The sequence below is a fragment of the Calonectris borealis genome, chromosome 16, assembly GCF_964195595.1.
Source record: "Calonectris borealis chromosome 16, bCalBor7.hap1.2, whole genome shotgun sequence".
Lineage (NCBI taxonomy): Eukaryota > Metazoa > Chordata > Aves > Procellariiformes > Procellariidae > Calonectris > Calonectris borealis.
The window spans coordinates 14957109-14977239 of NC_134327.1; the positions used below are offsets into that span (position 1 = coordinate 14957109).

The window sequence follows — 20131 nt, forward strand, 5'->3', positions numbered from 1 at the left end:
TGTGCCCGTGCCTCAGTTTCCCCCATCCCCGTGCCTCAGTTTCCCCGTGTCCCCATGCACCAGCTTCCCCCAGCCCCGTTGCCTCGGTTTCCCCCCCGTCCTCCTCATCTCCCCGCCGGTAGCCCGGGGGGTGCCCGCTGCCGGTGTGCGGGAGCCCGGCCGGGAGCGCGGCGCCCCCGGGTGACCCCCCGCCGGCTGTCCCGCTCCCCCCGCCCGCCAGGGGGCGGTCGCGCCCCGCCGCCGCGCGCCCGCAGGCACCTCCGCGGCCACCCCAACCCCTCACCCCCCACCGCCTCCCACCCGCCGCCGCGCCCGCTAGGCCCCCGCGCCGCCCGCCAGCCGCCCAATCAGCCGCCGGTTCGGGCCGCTCGCGCCCGCCCCCCGGCCAATCAGCGCCGAGCCGGGAGGCGGGGCGGGGCGTCGCGGCGCTGCCGGTACCCGTTACGGCGCGAGGCGAGGGCGGAGGTGGCGGCGGCCCGGCGGGGCGGGGCCGCCGCGTCGCCGTGCGTGCGTACGAGGGGCGGGGCCGGAGGGGCGGTGGCGGCGGGGCGCGTGCGCGGCGGGGCGGGGCGGGCGCGGTGGGCGGCCCCGCGGCGATCCGGGATGTCGGGCTGGCTCCTGGTGACGTAGCGCGCCGCTCGCGCCGCGGGAAGGGCCGCGCGAGACCCCCGGCCGCCACCGCCGCCCCCCGGCCCGGTCCCCCCCTCCGCGCCCCCCCCCCGCCATGGGCAGCGCCGCGGCGGCGGGAGCGGGCAGGGCGCCGCACCGCGCCGGGGCCGCCGCTGGGCATGTGCCAGGCCCGGCCGCCGCGTGAGCGCCGCCGGCGGCACCGGCAGCATTGTCCGAGCCCGCCCCGGGCGAAGCCGTGAGTGTGGCGTGCGCCGGGCCGCCCCCTTCCCCCCGGGAGGGGCGTCGCGCCGGGAGGGAGGGAGGGGGCGGGCGGGAGCCGTGCTGCCCGCCGGGAGGGGGGGTCCCATCTCCCCGGGGCGGGGGGGGTGGGGGGGCGAGCCGGGCTCCCGGCCGGTCGCGGTGCCGGGAGGGGGGGTCCCGTCCTCACCTCCCCGTTCCTCCGGGGCTCTTCCAGCAGGGCGGCGGGTGCCATGAATAGCAGCTGCGCGTCCCCCGCCGCCGCCCGCCGCCGCCTGCAGCGCCGGGATCGATAGAGGCGGGGGCTGCGGACGCACTATGGCCGGCAGCGGCTACACGGACCTGCGGGAGAAGCTCAAGTCCATGATGCCCTACCGGGACGGCCACAAAGGCGGTGGCGGCGGCAGCCTCCCACGGGAGCCCCCCGAACCCCCCTACGATCGCAAGCGCCGGCACCAGGAGGACTCCGGTTCCGAGCCCAGCGACTACGAGGAGCAGAAGGAGGAAGAAGAAGCTCGGAAAGTCAAAAGCGGCATCCGCCAGCTTCGCCTCTTCAGCGCCGAGGAGTGCGCCAAGATCGAAGCTCGGATCGAGGACGTGGTGTCCCGGGCGGAGAAGGGGCTCTACAAGGAGCACACGGTGGATCGGGCGCCGCTGCGGAACAAGTATTTTTTCGGGGAGGGCTACACCTACGGGTCTCAGCTGCAGAGACGAGGCCCCGGCCAGGAGCGTCTGTACCCACGAGGGGAGGTGGACGCCATCCCCGAGTGGGTGCACGACCTGGTGATCAGGAAGCTGGTGGAGCACCGGGTGATTCCCGAGGGCTTTGTGAACAGTGCCGTCATCAACGACTACCAGCCGGGGGGCTGCATTGTCTCCCACGTGGACCCCATCCATATTTTTGAGAGGCCCATCGTCTCCGTCTCCTTCTTCAGCGACTCAGCGCTCTGCTTCGGGTGTAAATTCCAGTTCAAACCCATCAGGGTGTCGGAGCCCGTTCTCTTCCTGCCCGTGAAGAGGGGAAGCGTCACGGTGCTCAGGTAACTCGCCCGCATTGCCGAGGCCTCCGCTAACGTGCCGGGGCTCGGTTGTGTAACGCTAATCACGAGGCACGCGGATGCACACCCCGACGGCAGCTAGGGCTTGATCTCACCCGCCTGTAGGCGTGCAGGGTCTCGCTGCGGCGGAAGGGGTGAAGGAAGGATCTGGGGGGAGTGGGGGTTGAGTCTTGCCGCCGTGGTGGATGGGGATTTGGGTGGGTGATTGATTTTGGGTGGGTGCCCTCTCCGCAGAGCCCGAGGCGAGTCCTGGTGGGAGCGCGGCCACTTGCGGAGCCGAGCTTTGCCGTAGTTCCTGTAAACGGTTAAAATAACACATCGAGACACAAAATGGATCCTCTGCCCAAGTGCGGCCGGAACGGAGCAGCTGGTTGGGACGGGGCTCCTGGGTCTATTCTTAGCTTGGCCGGTGCCTCCCCGACCTGACCTTAAGCGTGGAGGGGAGGTGTGAATGGCCTCATTTTCCCAGTCTGTTAACTGGGAATACTAAACCCTCCCCTGCCCCATGCCAATGGGGAGACCGGAGTGCAGAGCCCCGTGGGACTGTCGCTTGGAAGCACGGTGGGTCGCGGGTGCAAGAAAGGACTTTACGTGCGTTCTTGCAAGCGGGGGAAGAGCTGTGGAGGTGAAATGACCTGCCCAAGGTCACGCAGCCGGTCGGTAGTAAAGCTGGGATTGGCACTGGGAAACGCCTGCTTCCTAATCCCCGCTGCCTCCCGGTACGCGCTGGGCGGGCAGAGCAGGCAGGTATGGGGACAGGCAGGGTGTGCGCAGGCTGGTGTGTACGGACCCGCCGGCGTCCGGGTTTTGGGGAGGGTGGCTCGAAGCCCAGCGCCAGCGCTGCCTGGCTTGGTGAGGACCAGTCCCTTGTGTCCCTGAAGGTCAGAGTGCTCCCTGCCAGGAGCAGGGATCGCCCAGACTCTGCCAGCAGTGCTCCGAGCTACCGACTGTATCCTCGTTTGGGGTTTGGTGGGGTTTTTTTGGGCTGGTGAAGGTCCAGGCCGGTTTTCAGGGCTCCCAGGCCGTAACACAATCCCCTGCTTTGGCTTGTAAAGTGATCGCCGCAGGGTTCGGGAAGGAATTTTCCCCCCCACATACGCACAGCCTCGCACCGTTGACTAGTGCATCAATAATAAATGCTGAGATCTCGCGTAGCTTTTATCTCGGAAAAGCTGCACAAACATTAACTAATCCTCGCTGTACCCCCAGCGTTAGGTAACTTCTGTGGATTAGCGAGGGATGAGGGAGGCTGCAGAGGGAAGCGGGAACGGCGCTGAGGAAATTTTCTTGTTCTCTGGTGGATTGGCCGGGGCAGGGAGGGTGCGGGGGGGGCAGAGGTCAGGGTGATTTTGTGAAACAGGACCCGGGGGGACCCGTCCTGCCGCGTGTCCTTTTACCGCAGAGCAAGCTCCGTCCCCGGGGATGGAGACTGCTGGGTGCGAGGCAGCCGCTTGGCTCCCCGACTTCTCTGAGACACCAGGAGGGAAACTTCCTGCCCTAATTTTCCTGCTGGCACTGCGAACCCCTCTGCTGCCTTCCCCCGGCAGGCCTGGAGTAAATAGTTGTCCTTCCTTTCACAGCCAGACGCCTTTTTTTTTTTCCTTAAGGACAGTGAGAGTTTTCTCTTGCTTAGAAGCACGCTGGCAGAGCTGTTAATGCAGGGTCAGTCTGCAGTCTGGTAGTCAAAGCCACTAGGAAACCTCTCGTGGCCTTAGGTCTGAAGGAGGACCGGGACTTCGCTGCGGAGGATGGCGGGAGGAGCGAGAGATGCTTTTCTCCGCTCCAGGACCAGAGAATGATGGTTTTTTATCCCAGCCCCTCGCTCTTCCCCCAAAACTGCCGGGAAGAGGCAGCTGGCTCAGGGTTCCCGGAATTGGAGTGGGCTGGCTCCCATGCCTGTGCGTTTGGGTTGGTGGCCAGCGTCACCTGGGTGCCGTAATCAGGTTATTAATGTGGCTTAAGCAATCGTACAAATCAAACGAAGATATCTTTTCCCTCCAGATAGAAGGGTTGCTTTCTGAGCGACCCACCGCAGGCGTTCACTAGCTTAATCCAAGGTTAGACGTTCTGCTTTCCAGCAAATAATAGACTTTAAAAAGGGGGATTATTTCAATTTCGGTACAGCAGTTAGCAGATACTTAGCACTCACTTAAGAGAGATTCTGCCAAAGTGATTGTTCTGTGATGATATGATCCTGGCTGGATACAAGTTCCTCGACTGCCGGCAGATCTCCTTGTCTCCCCTCTAACCCCAGCAATTTGGGAGGAGCGGGGAGAGGTGCAGACCGTCAGTAGGCTCTCAGGGGTGTATCTCCGAAATCCAGCCTTTGGTCATGTTTAAGTCAACTCCCCAAACTTGGCTTTTTCTCCTCTCAGTAAACAGTTGCTGAAGGCAGTTGCCCTGGAGATAGGGAAACGGCTCAGATAGAAATGGCATGCTTGTAATGTCTGTGATTCAAATATTGCTGGGTCAGTGGCTGCTGCTGGCATGCCGCCTTTCTGGGGAAGCCAGGGTAGCCTCGTGTGTTTGGTTACCATGTGGAAATCATGAGGATCTAAAGAAAGCTGTTGGATCTCTCTCTTTGCCCCCACATCGTTCTCGGGCTCTCCCCAGATCGTACCTGTCCTGTCCCTGCTCTCAGCAGCCCATTCCAAATTGTCCTCCTGATTTTGTAGCCACCTACCCGTCAGGGAGTGTGCAGAGGGGCTTTCCCCGTATCCCTCCCTTGCCTTTATTTGCCTACCGTGAAGCAGGCTGTGGTGTTTGCAAACACTGAACCTGCCTCAAACTTGCTGGAAAGTATTCAGATCTCGGAGGACACACATTAGTGTTTAGAAGGTGGAATGGAGATTCTCCTGGCTGGGCTGTACACCTCTGCCAGCAGGACAAAGGCTGAGCCACCCCACGACCCGCTAACGAGCCCTTTGCTTTTCTAGCAAGGCATTTTTTCCTCTCCTTTTGCATCTGTGGTGAAGATTTGCCCTTGTAGTTTTGACATCTAGAAGAAGACCTCCTCCAGTCCCCTCTTCTCCTGCAGCCTCAGGAAGCGGGTGCTCCTGCAGGTTTGTCCGGCTGCCAGCCAGGCCAAGAGAAGGCAGCAGCAGCGCCTCGGTCCGTGCTGCTCTTCTCGGACAGTCGGAATTAAATTGGATTTCAGTCCTGTGGACCATCAGCTGCCTGTTGGGGACCGCTGGCTAGACCGCATTTGTGGGTTTTCTTTCTTCTTCTTTTTTTTTTTTTTTTTAAAAAAAAGAATTTGAGAAGCATCAATCGATAGAAGCAGAGGGAAGGAGATGGAAGAATTTGCCCATTCATCTGTGGAACACGTGCTCTGATAAATGCTCAGCCTGGAAAAAAAGGAAGGGAGCTGGCGGGGGAGTGCAGAGCCAGCCCGGGCAGGTGGTTCCAGCCGGACCCCAGTGCCACACTGTGCCCCGCAGCCACTGTCGTAGGTAGCAAATCTTGGCACAGAGACGGCTTTTGTTTAACTGATGGGTGTTGCCTTCTCAGCACCGCGGTTGGAAATAGTGCAGTTGCAGTTAGCCAGAGGAACAAATGACCAAAGGTAACATTTCCCAAATTCTGAGAGCTTGTACGCCGTACGGGCTTCCCTTCTGCAGCTGGTGTCTGCTCCCGGTCGTCTCCCCGCTGTTTGTAATAGCAGTGGAAACACCGTGATGTTTGTCTCTCCTGTTGTCTCGAGGCATGCCTGACGGTAGCATAATCGGAGCTGGTTGGAGTCTCTGGAGGATGAACCTGCTTTCTTCGCAGCTGGAGGAATCTCTCCGCAACTGCCCGGATTAGATGCTTTTCCAGAAAAGTCTGATCCCTCAGAACAGGCCGTTGATGCAGAGGAAGTTCTGCGTGTGCCAGTGGTGATGAGGCAAATAGATTTGTTCAAGCTCTGCTTGAGCTGGTCGGTGTCACATCCGTAGTTTGTGGCAGCAGCTTTCCTGAACCACAAGTAAAGCCTCGAGCTGCTCAAATCCTGCGATGGGCTAGTGCGTGAGGTCCCTCTGCCTGCGAGCTGGCCTGGCTGTCGTCAGCTCCTGGAAATATTTCTCGTTAGAGACTCTGCAGAACTTCAGGGCCTCCTTTCTGGTGATGTTTGTGCAAAAAAATCTGCTTTCCTCTCCATGTGAATCAGTTATGTTGAGGCTCGGCAGGAGCTCTTCTGGACTGAAAAAGAGACTCGGGGAGGAGTTGGGGGTGTAAGATCTGACAGGTTAGTTAGGAGTTGGGGTGTTAGTTGGGGGAGAGTGTGCAGATAGCATCTGCACCTCCCCGTGTTCTTCTGGAAAATGCCCTAGCCTGGAGATGTCATGCTCGGATGTTCTCGTGGGCAGCAACTTAGGGTTTTCCTTATGAAGTTATCTCTTACCTCGTGCTTTGGGTTTGTTCTCTGGGCAAGAAATCTCTGGATAGACCCTTGATATCATTCCGGGTGTTTTGTTCCAGCGTCTGCCCCTTCGCTCATCATCAGGATGCGGCAGGGCCGGGCAGTGGGTGAGTTCACGCTGGCGTGAAGCAGAACAAATGTGACGCAACCAGATAATCTTTTTCTTCCATTTCTCGGTGCCTGTGCGGACCCCTTTGCTGGAGGGCCATGCAGAGAGATGCCATCGCTATATCTGATAGGGTGCAAGCTGAGTTTTCCCACACCAGCATGGCACTGGGGCAGACTGGTGGGTCCCCATTAGGGCCTCAGACTGGACTACTGGGGCTGTTGCTTTGGTGCTGCCCATGTGCATCTGGGACCACGAGCTCTGCCTGGTGCCACTCTGAAAGTGAGCTGGAAAGCGGGTTCCTGCCTGGGGAGTGAGAACGAGTGGTCAGGCTGACGTCTCATGGTGAAGAGCGCGGATCTGGAAGTAGACCTTTTCCTGATGTTCAGGGTGTCGCTGAGGATGTGCCGAGTTGAATGTTAACGTGGGTGATATTAATGAATTCGCTGGAGCTTGACGCAGAGATTCCTGCAACATAATAGAGCATCATTATAAGCCCCTTCGCATAACACTGTGTTTTTCTGCAACGCCCCAGAGGACGGGGGGGATGGACATCAACCCCTGTTTTAACTGATCAGGTTTTAGACTCTTAACTCTCCTCAAAGCAGTAAATCCATCTCTGAGAGGTGTGTGGTTCTCGGTGAGTGGGTGGGTTATCTAACCAGATAAAGGAAACCTGGTCCCGTTCCCAGAGAATACCTGCCTGTGCGTGATCTGTTCTCTGCTCTGAGTGTCCTGAATAACCCGCCAGCCGATGACCCAGCCCGTGCTCCTGGAGGGCCGGCTGGCAGCCGGCGTGGCAGCAGCTTCACGGTAAAGCCTCGTGGGGAGAGCGGGCTCGGTGATTTCTGCTTCAGGTTAAACTAGCGTGGGGGCGTGCTAGCTTTGTGTGGCGAGAGCAGCCTTCGCCCAGGTCCCTTCAAAGGTCTTCCTGTCCTTGCCAGCTGTTTCAGGAGGCTCTGAAGGCGTTTTCCTTCTCTTTTCCCCATCTTGGACTCTAGAAGGCTCTTTTGTGAACAGATACTCTCCAAACAGCAGGTAGAGGGCAGGCCCACCTCTCGGACCTGCTCGTTAGCACCCATGCGAGTGACGAGGTGTGCTCCTGGAAGGGTGGTTTGTGTGTCCGAGCAGCTGTGATGGCCGCTCTCCACAGACCCGCCACGATCTCATGTCTGTGCTGGACCCCAGGAGTTTTGCCGAACGACAGAAGCAGCCACGAGAAAAACGCTCCTGTGTGTTGTGGGTAGCTGGGGCCCTCGTTGGCCATGGCTTTTTCTCCAGCCTGCTGGAAATGTGGAGTGGGTGAAGTCATCTCATGCAGGAAAACACTCCTGCCGAGAACGCCTGCTGTGTGGCCCTGTAGCTGCTTGAGCCTGATGTAATCTTCCTCGGCCCGGGTAGCTGTCTCGTCTTGTGAGCCCTGTGGCGTGGAGGTTTTAGGAGTGCAGCTTGGTTTGCAGATCTGAATTTGAAGGTTACCCCGTGTGCGCTGTGTTGGGGTTGGGCTGTGCTGGGGGGTGATGTTTGTATCGTGGCTGAGGATGCGCTACCTGGGGGGTAGCGGGGAGGGCGAGGATGCTGAGATGGCAGTGCCCAGGTGAGGGGGGGGTGAGACAGTCGATTCTTACCACCGCTGCAGCCCCTCCTCGACTAACAGATCTCATCAACTCTGGTACGTGTTGGTGTCTGGGTATGCTGCGCATCTCCGCCATGAGAGATGTTTTTTTCTTGGGGATATGTGTGAGAAGATGCTTTGGAGCAATGCGCTGATTTTTTCCCCTCTCTAATGTAGTGATAAATGAGTTGGCTGAATTTGCACTCCATAAACTCATTTTCTACATGTCTTATTTCAGTGTTGTGGCAGGTGGCAGTTTCCTCTGATGTATGCTAAAAAATTGAGTCAAAAAAAAAAAAAAAAAGCCCTGACTGTCCTCATTCTTTCCTGAATTTTCTTCCTTCCTAAAGTCTATCTCCTGTGTGCCTGGGGAATGGTCTTTGGAGGAGGAATTCCTGGTGGAAGTTAGGAAATGACTGGCCAAACTGAGTTGTTGAGGCTGGCAACCACTTTCTGCTTCTGCCTGTCATCTTTCTCACAGTGGCTTTTTGTTTTTGTTGTCAGTGGATATGCAGCCGATGAAATTACACACTGTATTCGACCACAGGACATCAAGGAGAGAAGAGCTGTCATCATCCTTCGAAAGTAAGTATTGAAGCCCTCCAGACAGTAAGATAAACTTGGATGTGGTGTTCTGATGTTTCCTAAGGTGCTTTTAAAGAAACAATTTAAAACTGCCTTGCTTGTTAATTTGCTGGCATGATCTTACATCTTGATTAGATGTCACTCTGGTGCTGACTTGTGTCTTGCCATCCCCATCTCTTGGCCAGTGGAAGTAGATGGAACTTGTTACTGCAGAGTTAATCACTTCTTGGCTCTGTGCAGCGGTACTTCATTGTAATGTCTGGGTTTGCAAGCGCTGTTCACGTCCAAACACCTGGCTTTCATTGGCTGCCTAACTCCAAACAGCTAAGATTTCAAACTCTCTTGTTTTGGGCTATGTATTCAGGTGTCTGATCATATGATACCCACATGCGTGAGTTACCTGGACGGTCCTTTGAAGCTGATGCTTACGATGAAGAATCTCCTATAAAGCAGATAAAGTTTTCTTGGTAGCATGGCTTTCATTTCCTGGGGAGAGGGAGGAAGACGCTGGCTTCGAAGGGAAACGGATGCAGTGAATTTAGTGATCACTTTACAGAGCTTGTCCTTCGAGTCGGTGTTGGGAAGCCGAGCTCTGTAAGTTTTATCGCACTCTTCCTGTTTTAGAAGATACGCTGTCCTGGTCAGCTGATGGCATTTCATCAACCAGTGTCTGTTCCTAAGCTCTTCAGAAAAGAAAATGGGGAAAAAAAAAAAAACTCCAAACCAACCCCATTCCAAACTCCTCAGCATAACCTTTTTTTGTGCCCAGAAATGTCCTCTCTCCTCAGTTCCTTTTACTAGGAGACGAAAAAATGTGACTGCCACATGTTGACCCATGTTGATTGTGCCTTAGAAGGTGTTAGCAGTAATTCCGCTGTCAAGAAATCTTTTTACAAGTGAAAACACACATGATTTGAGTACTGTAAACCCAGACGAAAGCGTGGGCATCAGGGCAGGGCTGCAGTTGTGGCCCAGGCTGGCATAAGGCTAGCAGGCAAGTGGTCTAGATTCAGACTTGCTGAGCCTTTGGACAGCTTAGTTGGTTTTAAAACAAGTCTGGCAATGTTGTGAAGATATGGCACAAAGCCAGCGGAGTGGAGTTGGACATCTGGTTAGAGACCCATGAAATTAAGGCAGGAAAAACAGCAGCCCTGAGGCGTTAGCCAGGCAAAATCAGCACAGACCCAAGGAGGCAGGATGAGATGTGGCAGGTGATAGAGTAGGATCAAAGAAAGAAAGATTAGAACCAAACCACCTGACGGTTGGTTATTGCCATGTGAGGTTTAAGGCAAGAGGGTTGCAATAAAAGGCTGTTATGTTCACGTTATTGGTTACTGCAGCCAACGAAAAGCAGCGCGAGTGCTGATGAGCACCAGCGGAAGGCATCTCCAAATCCTGCAGCTGCTTTAGGTGGACTTTGGGATAGAGAAGCTGCCTGTCCTAGGCTGTGGAACAGTTCCCTAGGAAAGAGAGACTCGGCTAAATAAGCTAAAGCTGCCCAAACTGGTGCAGATATCTAACATACATGTTTAAACTGGCTCTACCTCTTGCTTTCGCCAGCCTCTGTAAGCTAAGAGCGTTGAGTTATTTAGTCTAGCCTGACTGCACTCAAAGTGCAACTGGGCAAGCACCTATCTGGCTGAGATGTACCCGGCTGACCTGGTGCATCGCTGCTGAACAGACGAGGCCCATTAGCTCCTAGCAGAGCCGTATTGGCTATGTTTGCTTAGCCATCCTTCTGTAGCAGTGTGTCCTTCTGTCTTCCCCTGATTTTAGGGGCCCGATTTGCTTAGCGTTAGAGCAGAAGTCTCTGCCCAGTCGTACGCAGGCAGCGATGGGCTGACTTAACTGGCAGGCTGAATGAAACCACAACAGGATTTTTCTCTTGAGCAAAGTGGAAACCCCCTGGTAATTATTTTTGTGTAATCTCCGTAGAGCTTAGCAGCCCTGGTGAATACATGGCAATTGCCTGTTTGCCAAAGGGTGCACTCTGATTGCTGCCAAATAGAGCTTATTAATTGCTGCTTATCCCTTGTGACAGCAGCTGTCTCCTCGCTGAGTCCCGTGTGCACGCATGCATGCACAACAGGGCTGCAGTGACCTTTGTCTGCGCTCGCATCCCCATGGCATGTATTGCTGCAGCAAATGCCATTCCCTAGTCCCGGATCATGCGGCTTTGTGCAGTCTGAAATAGCGTGTTATGCAACCAGGAAAACAGCTACTTCCGTTGGTAGCTTGCTAGCACGAGAGGCTTGGGAGCAGCCAGCGGCCTCGTAAAGCTCCCCTTCCTCGTCTTCCTGGTAAGAATCAGCCCCGAGCTTTCCAGCAGGATCAGATCAGTTGTGTCATAGAGCGGCATTAACTTTGCTGCAGCTTGGAGCTGGGATATTTGGCTCTGAATAGACTGCCAGAGCCTGCTGGGCTCCGTTTGAGTCTGGACCTGCTCTTGCCTCTACTCCGAGTGCGTGGTTCTAGAGATGGTTTTTGCTGGCAGTGGCAGGAGAACAAAGCCGCGTGAGCTGGAGGAGCGGCTGGGTTTTGCAGGGTGCTTGAGAGCGGCGTGGTTACCAAGTAGGTCATAAACACTTCAGTGCTGTAGTGTGATGATATTTACAGTGTTTCCTGCGTATCGGAGTGCAGGACTGCGGGGAGCCAGCAAGGTTTGGAAGCGCTTTGAGCAAGAGGCTGGGGGGGAGAAACGATGCTCTCAATTTCATGAGATGCGGAAAGAGGTAACGTGGGAGGTGGGGATAGAAATGAGACCTAGTCAAGCGGGTCTTGAAAGTCATTTTAGAGGGCTTATCTTGCCATTTGTAAGCATTTCTTTGTAAGCAGTTACATCAGGGAGTTATTCTATTTAACTTGAACTTTGGTAAGTAATTTGCTCTTCATTTTAGTATAGCCTCTCCTCGTACCTGCTCCTACAGCTCATACCTGCATTGCTCTGTGGACAGAGAGAACGTGGCTGGTGTTCCCTTGCCCTTGCAGTATATTTGGTGGTTTGTTTGTTTTAATTGCAGGCCTGTAGTTGCTGTTGTATTTGAGAGGTATTTAAACCACCTAACTTGTTCAGGGCAGGATCCGCAATGCCTTTGCTGTTCTAGCTGGACTGGGTCCAATCCTGGAGCCGAGAACAGCTCAGGACAGCGGCGCTGGGGACTAGCGCAGGCTCCAGCCTGGCAGCTGCCTGCGGAAGTGTTCCTCGTTTCTGGCATGCTGGGCGGACTTGTGCTGCCCTGCCCAGCTTCGCGAGTGCCAGCCTGGCATCGTCCTGGTTAACTGAAGAGGCTCTCCCTGATGGCGGAGAGGAAGCTTGGCAACTGGATGTGCTTCCTAACGGGAGTTAGGTTGGGATTCTCCTGTGGAAACCTCTGTCAGGAGCTAAAGTTCAGCACTAGAAAGCAAGTAATGATTCTCCCTTTTCTTTCACCCAGACCCCTTCCGTATTCACCCCTAATCCCAAGGAGGGAGACAGGCTGCAGGAACAATATCAGGGTGCCTTTCCTTCTTGGAAGTGGCTTGGATCCTCCTGAAATTGGCAGTTCTGGAGCACCAGTACCACCTTTTAGTGTGTCTTGCCCATTCTTAGACTTCAGTCTGTGTTCTGAAATAGACTTTAGCAGTGCTTGTAGGTTGAGACTGGTTGTGCTGTGCTTGGAGACGGTGGTAGTGCCGTGATAAGACGCTGCACCGTCGAATTTTCACCCCTGCTGCTCGGTCTGCTGCCCCCCTCCACGTGTGCATGGCTACAGTCGTGCCTGGACCAGCGACAGTTCTGCTCTGGGACGAGCTGTGCTCGCTCCCCAGTGTAGCTTGGGTGCCTTTCTATCCCAGCATGAACAAGGCAGTGCTGCGCTGCTGGAAGGGATGTGGTGCAGCTTCTGTTTGTTAGACCTTCTCCTAACTCGTACTTCAATTCTTTAAACCTCTTAGTCAAGCTGAGAAACGCCTGACCCCCAGTGATCTTGAGACAGTAGGGAGTTTCCAGATAGAAGCAGTTATTACTGTTGTAAGTGATGATGGATTTTGCAGGGCATCTCCCAGGTGGCTTAACTGGAGCTGCGAGTTATTGACGAGTCACTGTGATTTCATAGGATTTCACAGGGGCTCTAACGCCTCTACTCTGTATCTGTAACTGGGATTGCAGTGAGCCCCGCACCATTGGCGTTCACCGCATGACTACACGTGTCCCTAAGCCTTCCTCTTCCCTCTAACCAAGGCAGCAAAGCTGCAAGTACCAGGAAGCTGCAGCTTGTTTTGCTGTTGAGCGTAACAGCCCTGACCCTCTTCCTGAGCTGCGTGGCTGGGATTGAGGGTTCTACTTCAGCGCATCTAGGACAGACGTCTGCTGCAGCGTGCTAGCGGTTCTGTAGAAACTCCTTGCAAATTCTCTTCTCTTTAAATATTTGCAGAACAAGACTAGATGCACCTCGATTGGAAACAAAATCGCTGAGTAGCTCTGTGTTGCCACCAGGTTATAACTCTGACCGTCTATCGGGAAGCAACCGGGACCAGATCCTGAAACCAAAGCGGTCCCATCGCAAAGCAGATCCTGATGCTGCTCACAGGTAGGATGATCTCTCGTAAGAGCCATGTTTTGGATGGTGCCTCTCTAGGTCAGTGCATGTCTGAGGTTCCTGGCCTCTGACAGGAGAGGCTGCACAGCACACTTAAAAACATCCTGGTTTGCACCTGCTGGGTGCTTTCTGTGGTGTACAGATCTGTTTTATCAGGATGAGGTTCTTTATACGTTCCTCCTAGGCTTGCAGAGGCTAAGCTCTGGCTGTAAGCAGCTTACATTGTTTATCCTGTGAGTGGCATAATGAAGAAGCAATAGATTTGGCTGGCTCTTGATAATGCAGTCATTCAGAACAATAGTTTCCCTGCAGCTAATTATTTTTGACCTCTATTGCCAAGCAACCTGTGCAGCTGCGTTAAACTATATTATGAAAGCAGTCTTGGGAGAGAACATGAGGTTTTGCTATCTGGGAAAGGTGAAGGCCTTCTTGGGAAGCTTCTTAGACCTGTTTTGGTTCCAGAGCTGCATGTGTATATTTTTGTGTGTGTAACCAGACTGTGTGAATGCGTAAGCCTGACCTTCAGGGAAGCTCCTTGCTGAGGTTTCAGACAGCTTGAGCTCTGCGGCAAGGCTTCCCTCAAACACCACCTTGCTCTGTGTGAACGTACTGATAGCCGTGAGTGATAGCCAGTCTGCCAGCTGTCGCGCAATATTTCTGCTATTCTCCAATTCCAAAGCTTCCTGAGGATCGAGACGGCATTCTCTGCACATCGTGTAAAAAACCAAAAGTTGGCTTGGTCCCAGGGCTTGGCTGCTGTGCGGTCCCTGACCGTGTTTCAACCTGTCCTGGAGGGAGGAGGGCGGGGATGGCTTGTTTATGAGCAGTGTTCATTCACCTGGACTCAGACTGACTGGGAAGATAGATCAAGAAGAGAGGCTAGCCTGTAAATGAAAGCTTACGTCTGAGCACGCAGTGGGCCAGTGTACGATTAGAGAAGCGATCATGCAGGACAAATCTGCAGATCCGTGAGAGATGTTTTTCAGCCTGACGTGACCTTCTCGGGGTGGGGGGGCTTGCATAGACTCCTGCAGCAGATGGGTATCAAAAACATGTTTTTCTCTTCTTTTGGCCTCAAAGACTCCAGTATAACACAGCTAAATAGCATGGATATCAGACAGTGGTATCTCTTAGAGGAACTCGGCAGTTGCCACCTAGGGTAAAATAAGTGGTCTGTGCAGCCCACCAGCCCAGTCCTACTATGACGTGATCGCAGGTGAGAGCAGAGGCAGCTTTGCAGAAATAACAATTGCACTGTGCTAATGTTTGAGAGAACTAGCAAGAGGACAAAGGAGTTCAGAGCTGTGGTTTGATCCTGCACCACAAGTGCCCCAGCAGCTTAAAAAGGAGCTCAGCTCTGCGCTGCGAGTTCTGCTGTAGGAGAGACAGATCCCTCTGCCCAAGGGATGTTTCTCGGAGCCACAAGCTGTACTTAAGAAGTGGTGACAGGGCTGTTTGGAAGTGCTCCTGGTGGAGGTAAAGACCAAAACTTGCCCTGGGAAGGGGAAGGACTTGCACTATCAAAAGCAAAGTCCGCAGCCTCCCCATGGAAGGTGCAACTTGGTGATCTGTTCCAGCTTTGCTGAGTGCCCAGTACCGGGCAAGCAGTGTGGAAAACAGTCAGTCATATCGCTCAAAGTATGCAAAACTGCAGATAGCGTTTGCACAAGGGAATGCCTAACTCCTGTTGTGGATGTGCTCTCACTCCCTCTTCCTCTCTCTCCATAGGCCACGGATTCTAGAAATGGATAAAGAGGAGAACAGGCGCTCAGTCCTCTTACCAAAACATAGGAGACGGAGCAACTTCAGCTCCGAGAACTATTGGCGAAGGTCTTACGAGTACACGGAGGACTGTGATGAGGAAGAGGAGGATGGCAGCCCAGCCAGGAAAGTTAAAATGAGGCGACACTGAGGATTGCACTTTCCAGGCTCGCGGAGCTGATGAGATTGGCCTCCAGTCTGTGAAAACTTTCTCCTCCCTCTGGCTATCTTCCATCTAGCTTCAGTTTTGGTTTTTCCTTTCAGGCTGAAGAGTAAACAGGAAGGATCTAGCAATTTGTTTTTATGAATGGAGGAATGCTGAGACATATGTAAGGATGGAACATGTCCAGTGCACATGGTGTCCTGAGTCATGGGTCAAACAGGCATCTCTCCCGTAGGAAGCAGATAAAGTTATGCCAGGCTGTCTGTTGGGATTTCTTTTGAAAACACCAAAAAGTTTAACTGTTTCATTGCGCAAGATTCAAGAATTGTATTTTTGTTTTTTGCTTTAACTTTCTTCCTTTCCAAATGTTCTAAATATGATGTTTGACCCCACGAGCTGAAACTCTCCGTGGTGGCCTCGTATTCCTTGCTTCACCAAAGGGCTCCTTGGTCTGCTCTTACCTAGTTGTTGTTGGGTTTGTTTTAAGGGTGCCCTGCAGTAACTGGAAGTTTGAAGCTTTGCAGACCCCTCTTACTGCAATTGATTTCAAAGGGTTTAGGACATTTTTGTTGCACTTTAGTACCAGTTTTAAATGCCGTAGGTTTCCTTTTCAGTCCCTTTTCCCAAGCCAGTGTGGGCTGTGCTGCCCTCTGCAAGAAGAATGTACGTGAGCTCTGGTTTCTCAGTGCCGGTCTGACCAGGGGTATATTTTGGTGGAGGAGGAAGGAAATGCGGCTGGCTTCACTGAGGCTGGCCCAGCATTGACCCGAGGTCCATACTGGAGCCCCGGGGTACCGAGAGAGTGGCCGCATTGAGTACATGCTGCTTCCCAGAGCTGGAGATAGCAAAGAGGAGTAGGAGAGAGGCTGTGCTTGCGAGGACGCTTGCCTTGGGACCCCCTGAAAAGAGCTGTTCTCCACTGCCTGGGGGACTGGCTTTCGGCCCCCTGCCCCTTTTAGGTGGAGAGAGCTGAGACGGCACAGCGTCCCATCCCGAGGGACCGGCTGCGCTCTGTCAGAGCAGGAACAGGCGCTGCTGCGGCCGCGGGGAAGCCGGGCAGCTCGGCTGCAGTCCGTCCCCTCCGAGGCTGGCTCTGGGAGCGAGGACGCTGCAAGGGTCTAGTTTGGCCCCAGTTCAGTACATTCAGCAGCTAGTGCTGCAGCAGTTGCCCGCCTCCTCCTGGCTTATTCCTGCCTGTATTCCTGGATAGAGAGTTTTCTCGTTGCTACAGAAAATGCTGAGAAGAATCGGGCATTTGGCCCTGCGGAGTTAGTGTTAGAAAGTCTGCCGCCTTCCTCCTCTTCTCCCACCCGGTTTGCGTTAGCCCAGACCGAAGCCTCGGTGTTTTCAAAGTTTGGGGCCCAACACCATATTTAGAACTGTACTTTTAAGAAACTTCCTCCAATTGATTCTTTGAACCCAAGTGTTGGCAGTTGTAAGGAGTAGTCTTATTTTTAAATTTTTACTGCTTTGCCCTCCCTCAAATTGTAGTTTTTCTTAGTGTCGTGTCCCCCACACACTTCATGGTCTGCACGCTTGGCAATAAAAAGATGTAATATATTTTGAAACCCGTTTGCTGCTGTCTTGAGGGGCTCCCAGTCAAAAAAAAAACCAAACCAAACAAAACCCAGGCGTTGTTCCCTGGAGCGCCGTTGCCTGGCGATCAAGCACATTTGCTGACATCTGGGTCTCGGTGTCCTTTTCCTTCCCCGCTGCAGCTCCTGCCACTCGCCCGTTGTTGGGGTTACTGCTCAGGCTGGATCTAGCGGTCAAGTTAGTGCAAAGGAAATTACCGTCACCTTCAGCACCGCTGATCTGCGAGGGGCTCACAGGTGAGGTCCCCAGTGCCTATGTCTGATTCTCTTTATCCAGTTGCTTTCCTGGCAATTCCTGGCGATTTCCTCCGTCGGCTCAGTGCGGAGATACAGGCACAGCCTCGCGGCCAGCCTTCGAAGGAGCCTGTCTTGTCTGCCCAGAGAAAGTTCATGCTTCTGCTGCTTCTGAAACCTTTAAAAAGCCTTTTTCAGACCACAGTTAGCGTTTGAGGCGGTGTTCCTCGCCCTCACAGCTTTCTGCAGAGAATCCGGGCCAGCTCTTGGCTACAAACCCCCTGTTTTGGAAAGCTTGGCATTCCCTTGATAGCAAAACCGCATGCTGGGAGCAGCGTCCCTTCTCTTCCTTATGGCTGGTGTAAACATCGCCGGCAAGCTAGAGACCTGCTAGCAGGATGCCTAGCAATGGCTGTTTCTAATTGTCTTTCTGGATTCATCCTGGTCGTGCCCTGTGCCCTCCTCGGTGTCAGGCTCTGCTGCAGGTGCTGCTGAGGTCTCGGCTCTGCACAGCCTGCTCTCCCCCGCACCAGCTCCCAATTTTACGCCTACCTCTGCAATACGGACCTGTACCCTGGTGTCGCAACTCAAAATGAAGCTGGAGGCAACCTCCCTTTGTGGAGACGCTTCCCAGAGTAGGACAAGGCGTTGGCTCTATCTCCACTGAAGGCTGAACAAGGCATCCTGAGGTCTTCTCTCTAGCCCGGTACCAACCATCACCTCATCCCGGTCCTCGTGCAGTCTGTATGCGTGCAAGTATCCTTCCTCTCCCAGTTTGTTTTGGTATTCCTGCATGCCATGGTCAGGAGCTCTTCCCTCCTTCCTTCCCCCCTGCCCCGCATCTGTGCAGTGGGTCTGAGCTGGCAGCCGTGGCTGGAGGGACAGGAGGAGCTCCTCGCCGGAGCTGCTTTACAGCCGCCGGTCTGTTCTTGGGTGCACTTGGTTTTCAACCTGACTGGTTGGGGCTTGACACCTTGGGGAGAGAGAGTGGGACGCAACCGGTCTGACCCGTAGCATCTCTTGGGTGAGGAGTCCCCAGCGTGTAGGCAGGCCATCTTCCCCACTTGTACAGACATTTTCTATACACACGGATGTATATGTGTAGATAACATGGTTTTTTAACTCTTTTGCACTGAACAACATCGGAGTGAAACCTTGATTCGAAACCAGAAGACACATTTTTCACGTGGATCCCTTACTGTAACCTGTCTGGTAAAACTGTGGCTCAGAAGTACTGGTGATGCCCGTACCTGTTCTCTGTCGCTGGCTGTGTCGGGCTGCCTGCAGGCTTCGGGCCAGGCTGGTGGCATGGGTCTGGTGCAGGGGATGGAGGGTGGGAGCTCCACCACGGAGGCAAAACTTCTCCCCATCTGCTCCGTGGGACGGGCTCATGCACAGACCTGACCCCGTTGGCTTTGTGGTGTCTGTCTGGTCCAGTCGTGCGGTCCGACCTCCTCCATCCACCCGCAGTGTGTCATTTGTGTAACCTGCTCAGCCCGAAACTGGGAACAAGGCTACGTCCAGTGTGACGACCCCCCACACCCCAACCCACAGCCCAGACCATGAGAACTGTCTTTCCTAAGGAGGGGGGAGCAAAGTGGGCTTTGTCCCTGCTTCCGTGGGGTTTGTCCCCGCTTTTCTGCAAAGAGCAGGAGGAATTGGGGTTTATTACTGTTACCCGTATCCCAAGAAGACTCGTCGAACTAAAGCTCTTGCATCGGTTGCGTGGGCTCGATACGTCCGTAGGAAGAGAAGGAAAGGCTGTTTGCCGGCGGTAAGAGGTGAGCTGGCCTAGGGAGGGGCTGTCGGTCTGCCGGCAGATCCCTGCCCGCCTGGGCTCGGCAGGCAGGCTGCCTGCAGCAGGGGCACCCGGGTTGCCACATCTGGCTCCACACCTGCTGAACTCTCATCCAGCTGTTAGTCAGGCGAAAGCTGTGATGCTCGGGAGCTGCAATCCCGATCCCGAGGCCTTGGCTCATCCCGGAGGTTGCGGGGGTTGCTGGGGCGCGAGGCTGCCAACCCGCTCTCCGGGGTGAACCGGCACCGGCATGAGCCAGCGTCTGCCGGGACAAGAGCTCGGCCCGCAGGGTTTCAGCGCTGTTAGCACCTAGCGCTCGCCGCTACGTGGTCTGAGCCCGTAGGCTCGAAATGGCTGCCGTGCTTTGAGGAGGGCTCGGGAGGGGGCGAAGGCCGGGGTCCGGACCCCCGCCAGTGGCAAATAGTCTTTTATCTGCCAAAAGCGTTCCCTTTCCCGGTCAGGAGGAGAAATGTTCACCCGAGAAGCGCGTCTCTGCTCCTTCCTGTGCCCCTGCCCACACTTACAAGTTCTGGCTGACTTTAATTTTGTTTTTTAAAGATTCTAATTTTTTGTTTTGTTTTGTTATGAATAAAAATAAAAAAAAAAAAAGAAAGTGGCAATATTTTTTTCCGTAAGCTTTTCCTAGGAAAAAGCGTGGTTTGTAACAAAGTTGTACAGTTCTGAAGTTTGAGATACGAGAAGTACTGTGTGAAACGCTGTAAATGGGGCAGAGATTATTTTATGTACAGTCTGATGTGGGGGGAATCTTTTAATTCTGGTTGATTCTTAGGAAGAATTTGGTTCTTCACTGTCAGGGTTTGGAATTTCATGGTTTCATTTTTTTTTTTTTCTTGTATAGATTGCTGCATTAATTGAATAAAAGCGGAAAGCATCACTCTGCCTGCCTGTGTGGTGGTGCCAGCGGCTGGGATGTGTGCCTCGCTTCCCTGCCGGCAGAAATGAGGTTGCGGGGAGCAGGGAAGCGCTTCTAAATAAAGGGAGTCTCCTGCTCCCTGGGGATGGGGCGGCCAAACGTGTCGTCTCTCCCTCCTGCGCTGCCCTAGAAAGCGGGAATGGGGCTTGCTGCCCTCCTCCTCCAGCTCTCCATCCCTGGGGGCAGGGGAGCAAATGTGGATGCTGTTTCCCTGTAGCCCCACTGCCCAGGCTTGTCGCAGCCAGTGCCTGGTCCCCAAATGGTCCCAGCACCCTGGGGGGGGCTGCACCCCGTGCTTCGGTCTCGCATGGAGCCCCTCGCCCCCCCCTGCCCTGCGCCTTCCTCCTGCAAGAGGGAGATGGTGGTGGGCAGGTAGACAGAGAGGGGATGGCATGGCTGGATGGACTCTGTTGGCCTCGCATGGTGGCCTTCTTCCTCC

At 54.5% G+C, this 20131-nt stretch overlaps 1 protein-coding gene across 3 annotated transcripts; it reads left to right on the forward strand.

Annotated features, from left to right (window-relative positions):
* Window positions 1–734: 734 nt before the first annotated feature.
* On the forward strand, window positions 735–19653 carry ALKBH5 (alkB homolog 5, RNA demethylase). 3 transcript variants are annotated; one of them, XM_075165450.1, is made up of 5 exons: window positions 735–865; window positions 1085–1907; window positions 8550–8630; window positions 13043–13198; window positions 14936–19653. In XM_075165450.1, the coding sequence occupies exons 2-5, from the start codon at window positions 1186–1188 to the stop codon at window positions 15117–15119; spliced, it is 1143 nt and encodes a 380-aa protein (XP_075021551.1). In that variant the 5' UTR covers window positions 735–865; window positions 1085–1185; the 3' UTR covers window positions 15120–19653. The 3 variants fall into 3 exon arrangements, with proteins under 3 accessions (XP_075021551.1, XP_075021553.1, XP_075021552.1); XM_075165451.1 differs by having other exon boundaries at window positions 793–865; window positions 1088–1907; XM_075165452.1 differs by lacking the exon at window positions 8550–8630.
* The last annotated feature ends 478 nt before the right edge of the window (window positions 19654–20131 follow it).

Bases quoted from the DNA above. Each gene is read 5' to 3' on its own strand.
- ALKBH5 (XM_075165450.1), top strand. From the start codon at position 1,186: ATGGCCGGCAGCGGCTACACGGACCTGCGGGAGAAGCTCAAGTCCATG. The intron at 1,908-8,549 runs GTAACTCGCCCG...TTTTGTTGTCAG, and splicing joins GGAAGCGTCACGGTGCTCAG to TGGATATGCAGCCGATGAAA. The intron at 13,199-14,935 runs GTAGGATGATCT...CTCTCTCCATAG, and splicing joins GATCCTGATGCTGCTCACAG to GCCACGGATTCTAGAAATGG.